The sequence below is a fragment of the Bos javanicus genome, chromosome 26 (assembly GCF_032452875.1).
Source record: "Bos javanicus breed banteng chromosome 26, ARS-OSU_banteng_1.0, whole genome shotgun sequence".
Lineage (NCBI taxonomy): Eukaryota > Metazoa > Chordata > Mammalia > Artiodactyla > Bovidae > Bos > Bos javanicus.
This window is the reverse complement of record NC_083893.1, coordinates 17,309,923-17,327,552: the sequence shown is the minus strand read 5'-3', so window position 1 is coordinate 17,327,552 and position 17,630 is coordinate 17,309,923. Positions and strand designations below refer to the sequence as shown.

The following is a 17,630-nucleotide window of genomic DNA, read 5'->3' as shown; positions in this document are numbered from 1 at the left end:
GACTAATAAATCCATGTCATGCCCTATGTACTCTAATGATAAAAGTTACCTTTCATTTAAGGAAAGGATATTCTGTAAGAACTCACACTGACAGAACCCACCCACCCACATCCACCTACTGGAGCCATCTGGATCAATCCATTGCTGTGATGAGTCCCTTCCCTTCCTAACAAAAGCCATTGGCTTGATTATTGAGACTCCTGCTGCATACCCATAACATCTTTATAATAAGCTTGTCTTCAATGCATATTACGGCAGTCACATACCTGCCATGCAGTTTCCCTTCTATTCAAGTGCTATCTTTAAAAAAAAAACCACACAAACAAAATGACACACTTTACTAATTTTTCTATCAGAAAGCTTCCCTCCACCAAATCTCTTCTCCCACAGATAAGAGCACAATGTATATAGTTTCAGTTATTACAATGTTTTTTTTTTTTCTTTTTACTTTTTGCAGTTTATTTCCTCCAAACTCTTTACCCCCAAATTGCCCTTGCTGTAATGACCTATTGCTGTTTTCACTCATTACCAATATAGTGAAATGTCCCAGGGCAGTTCTGGGGCCAGTCCAATGAAAGTCACCTTTGCCTACTTACACCTAACTGCTGCTGCTGCTAAGTCGCTTCATTCATGTCCGACTCTGCGACCCCATAGACGGCAGCCCACCAGGCTCCCCGTCCCTGGGATTCTCCAGGCAAGAACACTGGAGTGGGTTGCCATTGCCTTCTCCGTTACACTTGACTAGCTGGATTCAAAGGCTGCTTATAAAACCTGTCTTCCATGTAACAAAGTGCTGCTCTAGCACAACCTGAGAACTACCCTGGCCACATTCCACCTCAAAACAAACTTACGGGACTTTATTCTAGTACTGACATTTTACAGTTACACCTTCCCTTGAAAAAACTTTTTTAGAATAATATCAAATCTGAGTATAAATCATTGATTGCACTGAGAAATGCAAAACTTGTATGTGTATTATGAATGACAGGAACCACCACTTCATTCATTCTAAGCTACAATTATGTTCTCATTTGAAAACACACTCTAGCAGGAGTCTACTAACCTATGTTATTAAGGTAGTCATACTATAACATTCCCAAAGCATGTTGCATTACAGTTAAGTGTTTCCAAGTAGTACAAATTCCCTGAGTTAAATGTGTTTAATTCTAAAGACTTGAGGTTGACCACAGGGGAAAAATAAGAAAAACGTATGACCATGATTTTAAGAAATCTACTCCAATCTTAATTTTAGTACATAAATCCAGATACCTATACTATCTGTGATAAGGGGTTATTTAGAATATCTAAAAAAAATTTTTTTTAACCACACTGACTGGTATAGCAAAGAAATTCATGAGTTGAAACTTAGTCAGAAGTTCATTTGCAGATGCAGATCAAAAATATAAATCAAAACTGGAGACTTAAAACAGGATCTCTTCAAAAATTAATACTGTAACTTTCCTTCATAAAAAGAATGTTTGGCAAGTCCACAGATAAACATTAATCTCTGACATATAAGCCAACATTAGGCCCAGAGCCACCACAGGTCAAATCTTGAAACAGCAAATTTGGAGTCTGTCCAAATTTTCTGTTGGGTTGAATATTTTTGAAATATTTGGACCATCACTTGGGGCTTTAAAATGTGTCATATAGAAATTTGTTGTAACAGGTTTTGACATATACACTGTTAAAGTGTTTGCAGTGTTACCTTAGTCCTCCCAGATATTCACGGTGTGTTGGAAGGGATAATCAGTCTTCCTGGTGCTGGTATCTGAAGAGTTCTGATGAAATTTGGATCCCTTTCCTTTTGAAGAGAAGTTTTACAAAAAGCTTGCCCCAGAGCTTCAAGTCATAAACAGTCTGGGTCAGGTCTTACCTTCACATAAAATCACCTTTCAAAGCATTGAGTAATGCAAGGGTAATGTTCATTTATCTGGTAACTCCGGTTGTAAGAAACATTCAGACAGGGTTTAACTTCTACCGGTATTGCCAGTGACATCCCAACACCAGCTGGCACATGCCCAAGGCCCTGAACGCTAGTTTGGAAGCCAGCAGGACATGTTGGTAGTGTGTAAGATGAGGTGTGTGTAGTAGATACAATCTGCTGACAGCTTGGTTGTTCCGATACAGGATGGCGATACTGCAGTGAGGTCTGGTGAGTCTGATGGAGATACTGAGGCTGCTGAAAGTGAACTGCCCGAGAGGGCTGGGAGGCTGCCTGGAACACACTTAGCTGTGCTGGCTGAGGTCCTGCCTGTCCTCTCTGTTTGTTTGCTTCTTTCACATCATTATCATGAGCGCTGCAACACAGACAGAAAGGAATCTTGTTAATAATGTTACTTGAGAAAAATCTGCTAGAAAGTCACACACACCCCCAACTCCTTAACAATTGGCTCCTTGGACTGCCCCACTGCCCAGGTAGCAGTCTGTGCAACCATAATTTCAACAACAGAACTCACCCTTAGCCTTCTGAAAGCTCCTTCCCTTGGTATAACCCTTGAGGACTGGCTGCTAGTGGCTTTGAGGGCTCTTTTCAGCTTGGCAGCTATGTTCACAATGAGCACTTAAATATGACTGCCTCTTTGAATTTTGAGGCCACCAGGATATCCCCAAAGATGTGGAAATGGGGACTGGAGCAAGATTTACCTGGATGATCTCACAGTTGTGGACGCACACAAGAGCAGCTCCTTTCCTTATTATGTACCCAGAATCATACTAGCAATGACAGCCTCTACCTGGATAACAGCCAAAGAAACTCCCCTTTCACTCAGTACTCCACTGAGTACTGCTCACCAGGGGCTTGCTTATGGCAGCAGGAACGTGTCAGAGCAAGTATCCTAAAAGCTCTCGGCCTCTGAGAACTTGTTTCCAAGGCCCCTTTTACATGAAGAATGTTAATAAGAAATTACAAACAAAAGAACAGAGAGGCTTACATCAATAGCCGTTCAATGCACTGCACTAAGAAATCCCAGGAGTAAGCAGTAAGACGATGCAGTCTTGTAGGCCACGTTGGAGAGAGACGAAGTATAATCCTTGAAGAAGCCACACATGCTGCAGCTACTAAAGAAGGTGCATAATTTAGAAAGGCATAATCTGTGGAGACATCAAAAATGAACTTAAGCAACAGAACACACAAGTCACAAGCTCACACGTCACTCACTGGCATCTGCAACAACTCACCTTGCAAGGATACTTCCAGGAAGTAATCTGCATACTTGGCCATGTAGAGTTTAGTTTTTTCCAAGCAAATCATTGGCCAGCCATCATGAAGATCTGTTTCATGTACTGCTTCAGAGAGATAATACTCAATGAAATGGGCAGCTGTTGGAAGGCAAAGGTTCCACTGAAAGGTTTCTAATAATAATAGTTCCATATGTAGCAAATTTTGTTTTGTTAATACTAGATTCATATTAGTCATACAACCCAGGCTGTTGAGCTGCTCCAGCTTAGGCACACTATCTTCTTTTTCTTCAAATTTACCTTATATGCAAAGGGAAATAAAAGCAAGAGAAAGAAAATATTAGGCCAAATGATTAAAGTTAAGTCTAGTCACTTAAATGGGATCTGCTATGTTAGTGCAAAGATTTAGATCCAAAGACATTTTCTCCCTACTCTGGGTAGATACAACTGTGCCAGAACTCTATGGTTCTCAAATCTGCATGTTTTCTCTCCCAGTGTCTCTGTTCCACACCCTTTACCCTCTCCTAAAAAAAAAAAAAAAAAAGGAATGTATAAACATTTTGATCTATGTCCTATTGTGTAAGGAAAACAGTTCTATGTGCCACTGAAAAAATAACTTTCATCTCAACAGCTGAATCTTTTCAGGAAATTTCTTTATGAGGGCAGGTGATAGTTGGTAAAAAAAAACTATTTTAGGACAAAGTTTCAAGTATTTAATGTCATAAAATTATCTGAAATAAAAAACAGCTAAGCTTCAAGAGTTTCATCTCAGCATATTTTCAGCAAAATCTCAGAGAGATATAAATAAAGTAAAAAAACAGGTGAACATCTAACACAAACATTACCACTATACAAAAAACCCCTAATCCTCCTCTTCTGAATTAAACCAAAAATCTAGCCAAGTCTGTTATTTAAAAAAGTGGAAGATACTTTATACCACTTTTATATCCCCTTACTCAAGGCAGAACAGGCATAAATATTGAACCTGGTTATCTGAAGGCATTAACTTCTTCTCATGAAACTCATCCATATGTACAGCTGAGGAACAGAATGCCCCCTCTAGCCCTGAATGATTTTTCTACTGATTACATATCATCTTGCACTTTAATTTCCCTCAAGTATTTTACTATATATAAATTATTCATTTTAGGTATTTCTAAAAGTCATGGCTGGAGAAAAGTTCAAGTATCAAGTACTATTATGATTCTTCAAATGCAGCAATAGAACCAAAAGAATTATCTTCAAGTTTCGTTGGGTCTTTGTTCCATGACTGTCCAAAGAAGAAGGGAAATTAAAACTAAAGGCTTCCACCTCCTAGCCTTATGTTCTTTTTCATAGTAAGGTATAAAATCATCATATTATACTGCAATTATTATAATTTCTCACAATAGTTTTTACACTTGTTCATAATTATAGCTGTTAGAATGTTATATATTACTACATAAAATTTTTGTTTTACTATTTTGATATTTATTTCAATATATTTGTTTACTTTGGAAATCTTACAATTTTATTTTATCCATTTAAAAACATTTTTTGGAGAAGACCAGAAAGACTGCCAAACCAGAAGAAATCAAACCAGTTTCCCTGTTAAAACTGGGAATGGTTCTCTTTCAGAACCATACATTGAAGTTCTGACAACAAATGGTAGTGGCCAGAACCACTCAGCCCAGATGCTCAGTATACTGGAGTCAGAGAGGTCTGTTCAAGTCCTCCAGCCTTAGGGGGTGGGAAAAAACACTGCTAACTACCCTGGTCTTGGCTTAGGGAGGGGGAACTAGGGTAGAAGGTTTGTCTCCTATGCCAGGAACTCTAAGCTCATGACTTTAAGAGTCTAGGTCCAAAGAGTTTAAAATTTCACTCCCACTCCAGAAATTTTGAACTTTGTTAGATTTAAACCACTCTTAATATTGCTGCTGCTGCTGCTGCTAAGTTGCTTCAGTTGTGTCCGACTCTGTGCGACTCCATAGACGGCAGCCCATCAGGCTCCCCCATCCCTGGGATTCTCCAGGCAAGAATACTGGAGTGGGTTGCCATTTCCTTCTCCTAATATTGCTGCAAGTATGAGTTAATCCAAAAAACTTACATAATTCAGACTTTTCAATAATCTAGATAATGCTTCCCAGTTCAAATCACATAAAGATGAATTTCCCAAGTTTTGCCAATGGCATTTATTAGCAGACCTGAAAGCACTACAGTGGTCTTAATGACAGTCATCCAGTATGATCACTGCATAAATATAGGAGTGGAACCCACTGTTTTCTGTATAACAGAGTGGAATTCTTCAGAAGGAGAATGACTTAGGAATTTAGTTCAATCCCTCTGGATGAATCATTAAGGCTTTCAAAGTACTCTATTTGTGTAGCAGCAGCAATACTGGCATTGAACTTCAAAAGAATGCTGTAAAAGTTAATGAGTTTAAAGCTCCTTTGAGAAATTAATATACCACAATTCACTGTTTAATTCAAGGATCAAGAAAATGTTTCATATTATCTCCTTGAACCTTTCAACACAGAAAACAAAATTGTATACGACCAATTTCACAGCTCAAGAAACCAAGTTAGCAAGGCTGGCCAATTCATTTAAGGTCAATTAAGTTGAGTCAAACCAAAAATGGAAGATTTATGCTTGAATTCCCAAATCTGCTTCCAGACCAAAGCTACATGAGGACTCCTAGAATAGACAGGCTTCTATATTATTAAGGATCCATGGGGTTTCCATATTTATAAAGTACTTGGCTATTAAAAGTATGAAGGTCTTTGCATCTTGATTTGCAAAGTTAAAAATAACCTGCATACTGCATAAATAACCATACTTGATATTTAAATTGAGGTTTAGTTTTTTGGGGAAACTTTTCATTATATATAGTAATATACTCAGATACATGGATGTTAAAGGAATTCAAAATGTGACACAATGTCACGAGTACCTGCATTCATATACAGTTTTTATCGTGCTGAATGCTATGTGCATGACTATTTTAAATCTACTTATCCATAATACCACATACAGATCACAAAGATCAGTTTTCTTCAATTGAAAGGAAATACCAGAAGCCATGTGATTATATTGATAAAGGTCCCAAACAGGAAATAAGGGCACAGGAAATTCACATCTGCTTCCCAGAAAATAAAGAATCAGGAGCCCCAGAAACAAAACATCAGGTTGTCTTTCCTTTATAGGAAATGCTCAGATCTGCCATGGAAACCAGCACATATTCAAAGTCAGGAGGGAATGGCAGGTATGTGGCAGTAGGGCATGGATCAGATAGATGTCACTGTGATCTCTGCCAACCCACATTTTGTCTTTTATTACTAAGGAGAAAAAAGTCATCCTTAATATTTACTAGGAATTCTCACAAATTTATAAGACTACCAGTCTAATAAGAAAAAAAATGGATAAGGAACCAGAAGACAGAATTCATAGAGGAGGGAAAAAAAAAGGTTCTATTCTCACTAAAAATCGATATATAAATAGAATCAACTGTGACATACAGTTTTTCACCTATCAAATAGTAAAAAGCTGTGTCAACCCAGTACTGGTGAGCAAGAAGAAACAAGCACTTGTCACAAATCTTTGCTATTAAAAGCCTATAATCTCTCTTTTGACTTCGTCTTGACTTTAAGATCTTTTCTTAGTTACACAAAACCTTGAACAGGCTTCCTGGTGGCTCAGATGGTAAAGAATCCACCTGCAATGCAGAAGACCTGGGTTTGATCCCTGGGTTGGGAAGATCCCCTAGAGGAGGGCATGGAAACCCACTCCAGTATTCTTTCCTGGAGAACCCCCATGGACAGAGGAGCCTGGCATGCTGCAGTCCATGGGCTCACAAAGAGTTGGACATGACTGAGCAACTAAGCACACACAATACCTTGAGCAGATTATCAAAAGTCTCATGTTTAAGACCACTTCCATGCTCTCTACAAGTTCAGTACTGATCACAGAAGCCAAGGGAACCAGGGTATTACGTGTCAAGGAGTTAAGAGCTTAAGAACTTCTCAGGACAAATCAGTCTTTTCTGGAAGTTGGCTTAAAGCTCAACATTCAGAAAATGAAGATCGTGGCATCCGGTCCCATCACTTCATGGGAAATAGATGGGGAAACAGTGGAAACAGTGTCAGACTTTATTTTTCTGGGCTCCAAAATCACTGCAGATGGTGACTGCAGCCATGAAATTAAAAGACGCTTACTCCTTGGAAGGAAAGTTATGACCAACCTAGATAGCATATTCAAAAGCAGAGACATTACTTTGCCAACAAAGGTTCGTCTAGTCAAGGCTATGGTTTTTCCTGTGGTCATGTATGGATGTGAGAGTTGGACTGTGAAGAAGGCTGAGCGCCAAAGAATTGATGCTTTTGAACGGTGGTGTTGGAGAAGACTCTTGAGAGTCCCTTGGACTGCAAGGAGATCCAACCAGTCCATTCTGAAGGAGATCAGCCCTGGGATTTCTCTGGAAGGAATGATGCTAAAGCTGAAACTCCAGTACTTTGGCCACCTCATGCGAAGGGTTGACTCATTGGAAAAGACTCTGATGCTGGGAGGGATTGGGGGCAGGAGGAGAAGGGGACAACAGAGGATGAGATGGCTGGATGGCATCACTGACTCGATGGACGTGAGTCTCAGTGAACTCCAGGAGTTGGTGATGGATACGGAGGCCTGGCATGCTGCAATTCGTGGGGTTGCAAGAGTTGAACATGACTGAGCGACTGATCTGATCTGATAGATTTCCCATAATCCCTGCTGTAAAAATACTACATCCCACTCTCCAGCTTGTAGGCCCTTTCTTCCTACCTCTAATAGTGTACATCCAAGCAGCTGGATATGCATTAGTACCTGAAACGTACAAGCTGTGCTCCATTTTTAACCAAACTACCACAGCCTTCCAACCTATTTAATAACTAAAATACAGCTGTCGCCGAGTCCTGTCAGCTGTAAGTTGTTCTTCACTTTTATACAACAGGCTGCCCATCCCAAAGCAGGGAGCAGCTGGGGGTGGGGGACATTCAGAGTCTAATCATTCTGAGACAAGAGAAGCAACGTTTGAGTAAAGTTTATGATAACTAACTGGAGACTTGACACTGGAATTCAAATATAAAAAGATATAGTATAAGAATGTCAGAAACAGTAGAAAGAACTCCACAAATTTAAAACATACGTCATATATAAGCATCCTAAGCATTTCTGTTGGAGTAAAGTTAGACTTCACTAACTGGAAGAAGAGATTTCAGTGGGCTACTAAGGGCCAGCCTCTTTGATTCCTTACCCCATTGAAGAGCTGACAGCTTGACCTCCGTTTGACCAGTGACTACTTGGGAGGAGCTGACACCCTGAGGGGCACCTATCTCACAGTTTCCCACTCTCCAGTGGAAGAACAACAATGTAAAAGCAATTCTCTCTCAGAGACAATAGGGTGGGGTCAGTCAAACAAAGGGAGGAGGTATCTGACTCTTTTAGAAATAGGTAGTAAACAATTCTCATCTGAACTTAGTAAACACAAATCCTAGAGCCTAGTTCCTAGAAAATGAGTCAAAAGTAACTATATAGTACCACAGATTAAGTCAAATAATCTTCAGTAAAATAAACTGATCACGACCTTAAACTGACAGTTACAGAAAATTTAGAAAGAACTGAAAATACCATTCCAATCAACCTAAGGTGGTGCATAAATAGAAGATCCTTTCCCCAAATTGTAGAAACTGCAGAAACCTGGTACCAATGCCAAGCTCTGCATGGTGGCCAGAGTTCTTATTAGATTATTCAACTAGAGACCCTGGTGAACTCTGATAGTAATATGTAGTTTATAAATATCTAGTTTATAATCCCCAAGTCATTTTGTAAGGTACTAGTAAATTTTAGTCACAAATATAAGTCAGTCCATGAACTGACTATCCATCATTCATAATTTCACAATCCATAGGCACAGACCAGGTAGGGCTTGGTAGTGATTGAAGGACAGTGATGGCCACAGCAGGCAAAAAATTTTCCATTACTGATCCCAAGATTTTAAAATAACCTAACTTGCATGTTTGATTTCCTGTGTCTCTCAACTATAACTGATCCTATAATAAACTAATATTGTACAGGATATTGGGAAGCCATTCCATGTAGATTCTCACACATTTTTGGTATGCCAAGTACGGGTTTTTCCAACCCTATGCAAACTACTAAATCACAAATCATCATAGTGATGAAACACAGAACTGTACACATGACTGCTTATGAGGATAAAACCTTAATTAAAGGTTAAATTAAAGGTTAATAAATGTACAAACATTACCTCTGGCTTTCTGGATGGTGGCAAGAGGAGCAGGTGATATGAATAGATCTTAGAGGACAACAGATTAAAGGAGAAAGATACTCAGGAAATATATCATTCTGGTAAGAATTTGACTCAAGTTACATGGGGACAGAGTTGAAAGAAAAGTCTAGTACGATGGCTGGGTCCAGATGAACGGTTCTGAATGTTACATTAAGGAGTTTCTACCTTAACCTACAGGTAGTGGAAAGTCATCACTGGGCTGTATTTATATATATTCAACCTGGTCCACAAAAGATTTGAAATAGTTTACAAAAAGACCTTCCAGGAGATAAAATAGGGAGCTGAAGTCATCAGAGAAAAAATAAGGACAGGAAAAGAAAAGCAGAAAAGACTAGTATCATAAATGATACCACACAGGCCTGAATTTGGTTTTAGGTTTATTTGCAGTCAAATGCAAAGGTGTTTTAGAAAGAATTCTGGTGGTAGGGTAGAGAAGGAATGTTTCTTAGATAGCAGTCACACTGGATCCTAAATCCTCAAGTGGGAGTTAGAGGTGAAGGCAGTCGGTATTTCTACATGTCACTTTAAGTGGGACTTAAGTTTCCACTGTAATGACATGAATAATTAAAAACAAAAAACACTACATAATGGATTCAACTTCAGTAACAAATACCATCTTTTCAGAATACTAAGAGAAGAAAACTTCAGTTTCAATGCTTTTACTCACCCTCTTTCTCTTCAGTCAAGATACTAACAAACAATGAAATATGTCACAGGAAGATGTTAGGAGAAAGAGGCACCAGAAGGCCCGTTAACAGATTCTCCCCTACCCTTACTATGCAGTTCTGCCTACTGTAAGAGCAAGTGTTTTCACATGTGTAGCTACTGCATGTGAACCTTCCGTTCATTAATCTAAATCACCACTTAGTCAGCAGAAGGTATTCTAACAACACAAGACTATGATACCTATCAGAGTTTTTCAACCGAAGCTCCACTGACATTTTGGCTAGATCATTCTTTGTTGTGTGGGCTGCCCTGTGCACTGCAGATGTTTAGCTTCCTCCCCGGTTGTAACGACAACCCAAACCGTCTCCACATATTGCCAAATATCCCCCAGTGGGACACAACTGCTCTTGGTTGAGAACCACTGCTTTAAGGCAATCGTTCCCAACTGGAAAGATACATGAGAATCACCTTTAAAATTTTTAAGAAGTTAAAAAATATCCAGGTCCCATGATGCAGATTCTGAGTCAGTAGATCCAGAATGACCCAGACATCTGTATCAGAATCTTCAGGATGTAGGGCTCAGGTACACATGTTTTTGAAAGATTTCAGAGCCACTTTTTAATATGTCTGGTTAAGAACTGCCATGCCAAAAAGCACTTTCAACATAAACTTTCCAATACTAGTAAACTAGAATGAAAGGAATTTGGTGGTATTTTACCGAGTTCTACGTAAATCTATTTAATTATAAACTAGAATTTTCCAGTCATGTAGATTGTACTCGTACTTACTTGCTAGAAGCAGACAGGAAAGTGCAACTAAATGCAGCTGCTGGATAGAGATGTCATAACGATCCATAAACAGGTCCAGCAAATAGACAGCAAGATGTCGGGCAGAAGGGCAGAGTGTGAAACGATTGCTCACAATGGCAATCAAGTCAGCAAAATATCTTCTGAGACTTAGTTGAGGGGACTGGCCTTTGTAGGAAGGCAACTTCAGCTCCTAAATCAAGAACAACGTTTAGTCTAATACAGGCTGTTAGAAGAATTATCCCCCCAAAGCAAAGATGACACTTTCCCCCCAATATACTAGTGTTACCATTGCCTAAAACACTTTTCTTGAGTAAAACACAAAAATGAAAAAGCTGAGTGGAAGGATAATGAATGGCATTTAAAATTAAGAACTAAACGTTTCTCCTATTCTTAACCACATCTGACATTACCAGTTATAGGTATTTCTAACATTATGGAATAGATGTATATTAGCAAGATTTTTAATAATGGAATCCTGTTTTCCCTACCACGTGTTTTCAGAAAAAACATCATTACCAAAATACTAATCAAACCATACATACATATCCCCTAAAGATGCTCAAAGCTTTTAGTTAGAAGGTAATGAATAAATGGACATGCTTCTAGTATAATACATATTGTGTTATACTTGTAGGAATGTTGAAGATCTACTAGTATCTTCTAATCAGGTTTCTCATTTTTTAAAAATAAGAAAATTTCTATACTATTAAAGAATTTCCAGAAAGATGAAAGGGTTCTAAATTCAATTTATGAGCTCAGCACAATGCCACAGTAAACCCAACAGGTATTACAATAGAAGGAAGTAACATGGATATGATCCTAAAAGCATAGGCCAAAAAAAAAGGTAAGACTTCATCCAAAAAACAACTTTTATGCATCAAAGGACACTTTCATCAGAGTGAAAAAGCAACCCACAGAATGGGAGAAAATATTTGCAAATCATGTATCTGGTAAAGTGTTGATATCCAGATCATAAAGAACTCTTATACATACAACTCAACAAAATGCAAAACACCTAGAGTGAAAAACGAGCAAAGGACTTGACTAAACATTTCTCCAAAGAAGATCTACAAATGGCCAATAAGCACCTATAATGATGACCAAAATCACTAATGATCAGGAAAATGCAAATCAAAACCATTATGAGATACCATTTCATACCAATTAGGATTGCTACTGTAAAAAAAAATCCCCCCAAAAGAAAATGGAGAAAATAGAAACTAACAAGTATTGACAAAGATGTAGAGTAACTGGAACCCTTGTGTAGTGGTAGGAATATAAAGTTGTGTAGCCACTGTGAACAACAGGATTGCAATTCCCCCAAAAATGAATGCAGAATTACCATGATCCAGAAATTTCACCTTTAGATATATATCCAAAAGAAGTTAAAGTGGGGACTCAAACAGATATTTGTACAACCATGTTCAGAGCAGCATTATCCACAAGAGCCAAAAAGTGGAAACAAACAACTCCGGTGTTCACCAACAGATGAACTGATAAACAAAATGTAGTATATACATACAACGGAACACTATTCAGCCCTAAAAAGAAATGAAATTCTGATATATGCTGCAACATGGATGATTAAATCATCTGGAGATGATTTAAAACATACAAGAGGATGTGTGTAGGATATATGTGATATATGTAAACACTACTACACTTTACATAAGGGACTTGAGCATCCTCAAATTTCAGTATTTACAGGGATCCTGGAACCAATTCCCGTGGATACTGAGGGATGACTATATAGTTTTTTCAATTATTTTTTTATATTTCATTAATTTTCACTTATGTTATCAAGAGTGGATACAGAAACTCATGTATTACTGAGTTGTCAGGTTGAAAACTCATATAACCTTCTGAAGGGCAATTAGATAATATACAGTTTTGAAAATGCAGACTGCAGATACCCTTTAACTTAACAACACCAGGTCTAGGAATTTATCCTACATATAAGGAGGATTACAGCACTGTTTTTAGTAGCAAGAGGGTGGAATAAAAGAGCTTAATGTCAAAAACCTGGATGGATCTCCAGGGAATTATTCTGAGTGGGTAAAATGAATCCCCCCAAATCATGTAGTATATAATTCCACTTGTGTAACAGTCCTGCAATGACAAAATTATAAAAATAAAGAACAGATGAGTGGTTGCCAGAGGTTAAGGGAGAATGACGATGGGAGGAAAGAGGCTGTGCCTATAAAAGGATAAGATGAAAGATCTTTGTGGTGATAAATGTACAGAAAATGTTTTCGATCTTGACTGTATCAATGTCAATACTACCCTAGTTGTGGTAATGAAACCACAGTTTTGCCAGATGCACAGGGGAACGTAGCTGAAGACACTGGTGGACTTTAACTATGTTAACTTGGCTAAAAGAAGACAAAAGCAAGAACTTGAGGGGCACCACTAGGAGATTTTTACCAGTGTATCCAATACACTCTCTTTATATTATTGCAAATGGTAAAGGACATGGGCTAATCACACGGCTGTCAGATTTAGTTCTTTGTCCATGTAGTGCAGTTACACACATGAGAAAATGACCTACGCTTCTTTCAGCTTATGAGTTTTTCCTAATGTCTATTCCTCATTCCCTACAATTGACACTTTTATTCCTGTCTGCTTCTCAGGATCCCACAGGACCAAAGCACAGAAAGATCTAAATCTGTCATCTCCATCTCCAATCACAGGTCCTTGTTAGCTCACCACCCTAAATGCCATCCCGTTCCCAGAATGGGTTAACTATCCAGCCAGGATGAAAATTAAGGCATAGAAGGAATACTCACAACTCTGTGGGATACTGTCTTGATGCTTCTCACAAAGTTAGCATCGTTTCTATCTGTCATAAAGGCTCCTAAAAATACTTCCCCAAGCATCCTAAGACACTAGTATACATAGCCAAACAATGAGAAGAAAGAGAAGACACAGGGTATTAGAGGACAGCTGCTTTGTTGAGGAAAAAGTGATTGTATTTAATGGAAACAGTATAGCTGGCATTTGGGGTTGAAGAGGATTTTCATTTGCTGTAATTTTTCCTTTTCCCTAGTAGATTCAATGCTGGTCACACCAATTATTCCTCCACAAACCTTGGGTCTAAACAGAACACCTTCCACTGTGCCTAAATGGCAACTGTCCAACGGAAGACCTAAATTCAGATGAAATTAGACTACTTAAAGGCAAGGATCATGTCTATCTCATTTTACCATTTTAATGCTGACAGCACCTTGTACACTGTAGGCATACAAATATGTTGAATAAATAAGCATATGACTACCCAACTAAATAACCTAATTAGTAGCCTGGAATTGACATGTATTCTCTGTGAGAAAAGTCCATTTTAATTTTCCTTGACTTTAGTGTACTACAAAGAGTGGTCTCTCCAGTTCCACAGGTTCAAGTTTTACTGATTAACAAATTCTTTACCAAGTGTGGCCATTGTGTCAAATCACAAGAATGTGGCTTACACAATGCTTAAAGATAAAATAAAAACAACCCACAGTCACAGGCGGCAGGTGGCCCAACACAACTTTCAGTGGCATTCTTTCAGGCCCTGTTCTAGCTCGTCCTCTGATAGTTTGTACATAAGTTTAGTACAGGTTGTGTCTTATTCCTTGCATCCAGAGACCAATAAACAAAAACATCAATAAATCTGCTGGAAAAAAAATGCACTTCCAACTTCAGCTAATAAAATTAATTCAGATAATCACCCAGGATTAAAATTACACATAAAATATAAGAATCAAAAACCATGGAAATCACCATGAAAAATCTTAAGTTTCATGTCATTAAAAAACATATGTATCATTAAACATCAGATATTAATTTCACCACATACCAGAGAAATAAAGAACTGACACTTAGAAAACAGGACCATTTAAAACTGAAAGATACTATCTAAATAAAAAACAACAACAACAACAAAAAAATCAAAAGTATTTGAACAATTTTCAAGGTGGAAAACCTGCAACTCTCTTAACATTCCAGAGAACCATTCCATACTTGAGACTTTTCTATGGTACAATTAGGGAGCTGAGGTGTATTTAGTGTGTCTAAGAGACTTGAATGTCAGAATTAACAACCAGCGTTTAGAAATCTCAAACTTTAGAAAAGGGTACAATTGTAATAGTTTAAGTCAGAATTAGGTTTTCTAATCTATTTAACCTGTTTTTCTTTAAAAAAAAAAAAAATCAAGATACAAGTTCTTTGTCATCCTAGGACCTCTAAACTCCAACAGTCAGCAGCCTTTTTATTAAAGAGTCAGCTGTTTTGCTTCTTTCCAATTTTCTATACATAATAATGGTTCTTTCTATTTCACATTGGTTCTATTTAATTTCACAGTGAAATTAAGTCAAGTTAGAGTTAATTTTGGATCTGGGCTCTCTTCTACTAAAGTTATAAAAGACTCGGAGGTGACATGTTAAACAGATATGACAGCAACAATAAACAAACTTTGCATTGTGCCAGAAAGGTGTATTTTTCCCCCAATATCTTTTAAATACACTAGGTCTACTCCTCCTGTTTGATATGAGCTGAAAGAGCAGCTAACTCCTATCTTAAGGTTTTGTGAACACCCCCCAAGTCTTGGGGTTTCAAGGGAAGAAAATAACAAAATTATCACTTTCTTAGTGCGTACTATCTGCCAATCACTGTTCTGAGCACATCTGAAGTATTACCTCATTTTAATCTTCACAGTTGTTCCATAGAGCACGTTCTATTATTAATCATTTTACAGATAAGGAAATTGGGAATCAGAAAATGAAGTAACTTGTCCAAAGTTCCACAGCAAGTTAGTGGAAAGGCTGGGGGATTTACTTTTGTACAAATGTGACATAACAGACAGCTGCATGCAACAGCAGCCATAGAAGAAAGCAGGGTTGCTCTGCCCAATAAAAAGCCTGCACACATATCTTTCAAAATACAATATCAAATCCATGTTCCACCTGGGAACAAGAACATCAGACTGTCCCTTCACATCTTCCCTCTCTCAACTACCACGCCCCACCCACCTCCTCATTCAAGTTTCAGGTTCTTCTGATACACCCCAGGGAAGAAGCCAAGAAGTTAATTAACCTCGAGCAAATAAGCAAACTCGCCTTTTCTGATTTGGAAACTAGAGGTTAAAGACCCTGACCAGGCTTTCCAGGGAGCCGAGATTCACACTAACTGGCACTGAGGCACCGAACTGAAAGGTCGGGGCGTAGCGGTTACCTTGTACCGAAGAGCTTGATGGATGTCGGCAGCCAGCTGTCCCCGCCACCACTGCGCCTCCAGCTCCATGGGACCCGGCGGCGTGCCTGGCCAGACGAGGCAACTTCAGTCTGTAAGACACACCCCAGACGCGGTCACTGCCAGCTCCCTCCACGCGCCCCTCCGCGCCCCCCGCCCGAGGGGTGTGACCTCAGGCCACCCAGGGTGACTGTTCATCTTCACCTGACTCGTCCGAAAACCAGCACCGACCAAACCAACTCCCTGACGCCTCACGGAAGGCCCAAGCTACCCGGTCAGGAGGAGCCAGCTTGTTTGATGAACTGCCGGACCGGGTGCCAGGCAAAAGGGGACCAACCGGGGCCCGAGTTCCCTAGGCGCGAACCCGGGCGCGTACTCGGAAAAGCTAGACCGGAGGCCCGGACTCCCCGCGCCCCGGGTTCGAATTCTTCAGCCCCGAGAAGCGCAGATTTGACAGCACTCACAGACCCCTTGAGGTAAAAACCTCCCGCCGAGAAGCCCGAAGACGAACGCCAGCCCCGCTCCGGGTGCCCGCTGCAGATGATCGGGCGCGCGCTCCTCCTCCGTAGCCTCCCCGCGGCCAGGCCGGGCCCAGCGCGCACCCAAGCCCCCGCCTCCTCATCCGGAGGAGCGCACGGGATCGCGCGGCCCCAGAAAGGCGAACAAAAGGCCGGGCCGGGCGGCTCCAGTGCCCCGCCACCAACCCAGGCCTGCCGGTTCCCACGGCGGCCTCCCTTACCCGGAACCGCGGCCCTCACAGGCCCAGCCCCGCCGACATGCGGGGAACGCCGACCCCGCTCATGCTGCGGACAGTCGGCAGCAAAGCGCCGGCCTCAGCTCCGACCCAGCGCCAGGGCGCTCGCGCCGCCCATTGTTAAAGGACCGGCAGGCGGCTCCGCGTACAAAGCCAGCGCGGGGGCACATGCGGACCCGCCGCTGCCAATCTCGTCTCGCGATACAGCCGGGTCACCCGGAGTCGTCCAATCGGCGGCCGGGCCGGGCCCAGGTGCAGCGCCTGGCAGTGGCTTGGGGGCCCCAGCCGGACCGGGCAGCATCTCCGGCTGGCCCTGCGGTTCGCTTTACCGGAGAGCCCCAACACCACCTACCGCGAAGCCGGCCTGCGCTGCGGGCAAAGGTCGGAAGAGCGCGCCGGAGAAATTATAATGCGGATCATCCATCCGTTGGCCAATCCGGTCATGCTTCTCACCTGCTGAGAACCTCCGCTTGCTCCCCAGGCGGAGGAGGAAAGTTCCGATGCCTCAGTTTGGCGTTTAAAACCCTGTCGGCAAGGATTGATTCGGCCTCATCTCACGTTACAACAGACCCATATCTCTGAGGGGGCTGCTCAGTAGGCTTATCAGTCCCTCCATATGTGCTTTACCCGTTTCCGAAACCCCTAAAATGCTTTCTCTGCCTCTTAGATTCCACAT

At 40.5% G+C, this 17,630-nt stretch overlaps 1 protein-coding gene across 4 annotated transcripts; it reads right to left on the bottom strand.

Annotated features, from left to right (window-relative positions):
• Positions 1-1,054: 1,054 nt before the first annotated feature.
• On the bottom strand, positions 1,055-16,741 carry CCNJ (cyclin J). Of its 4 annotated transcripts, none has more exons than XM_061402927.1 (6): positions 16,665-16,741; positions 16,183-16,292; positions 10,954-11,164; positions 3,181-3,480; positions 2,934-3,093; positions 1,055-2,300 (listed from the first exon to the last, which is right to left on the bottom strand). In XM_061402927.1, exons 2-6 carry the CDS (start codon positions 16,249-16,251, stop codon positions 1,889-1,891), a joined length of 1,152 nt encoding a protein of 383 aa, XP_061258911.1. In that variant the 5' UTR covers positions 16,252-16,292; positions 16,665-16,741; the 3' UTR covers positions 1,055-1,888. The 4 variants fall into 4 exon arrangements, with proteins under 4 accessions (XP_061258911.1, XP_061258910.1, XP_061258912.1 ...); XM_061402926.1 differs by lacking the exon at positions 16,665-16,741 and adding an exon at positions 16,405-16,511; XM_061402928.1 differs by lacking the exon at positions 16,665-16,741 and having other exon boundaries at positions 2,934-3,060; positions 16,183-16,262.
• Positions 16,742-17,630: the final 889 nt, after the last annotated feature.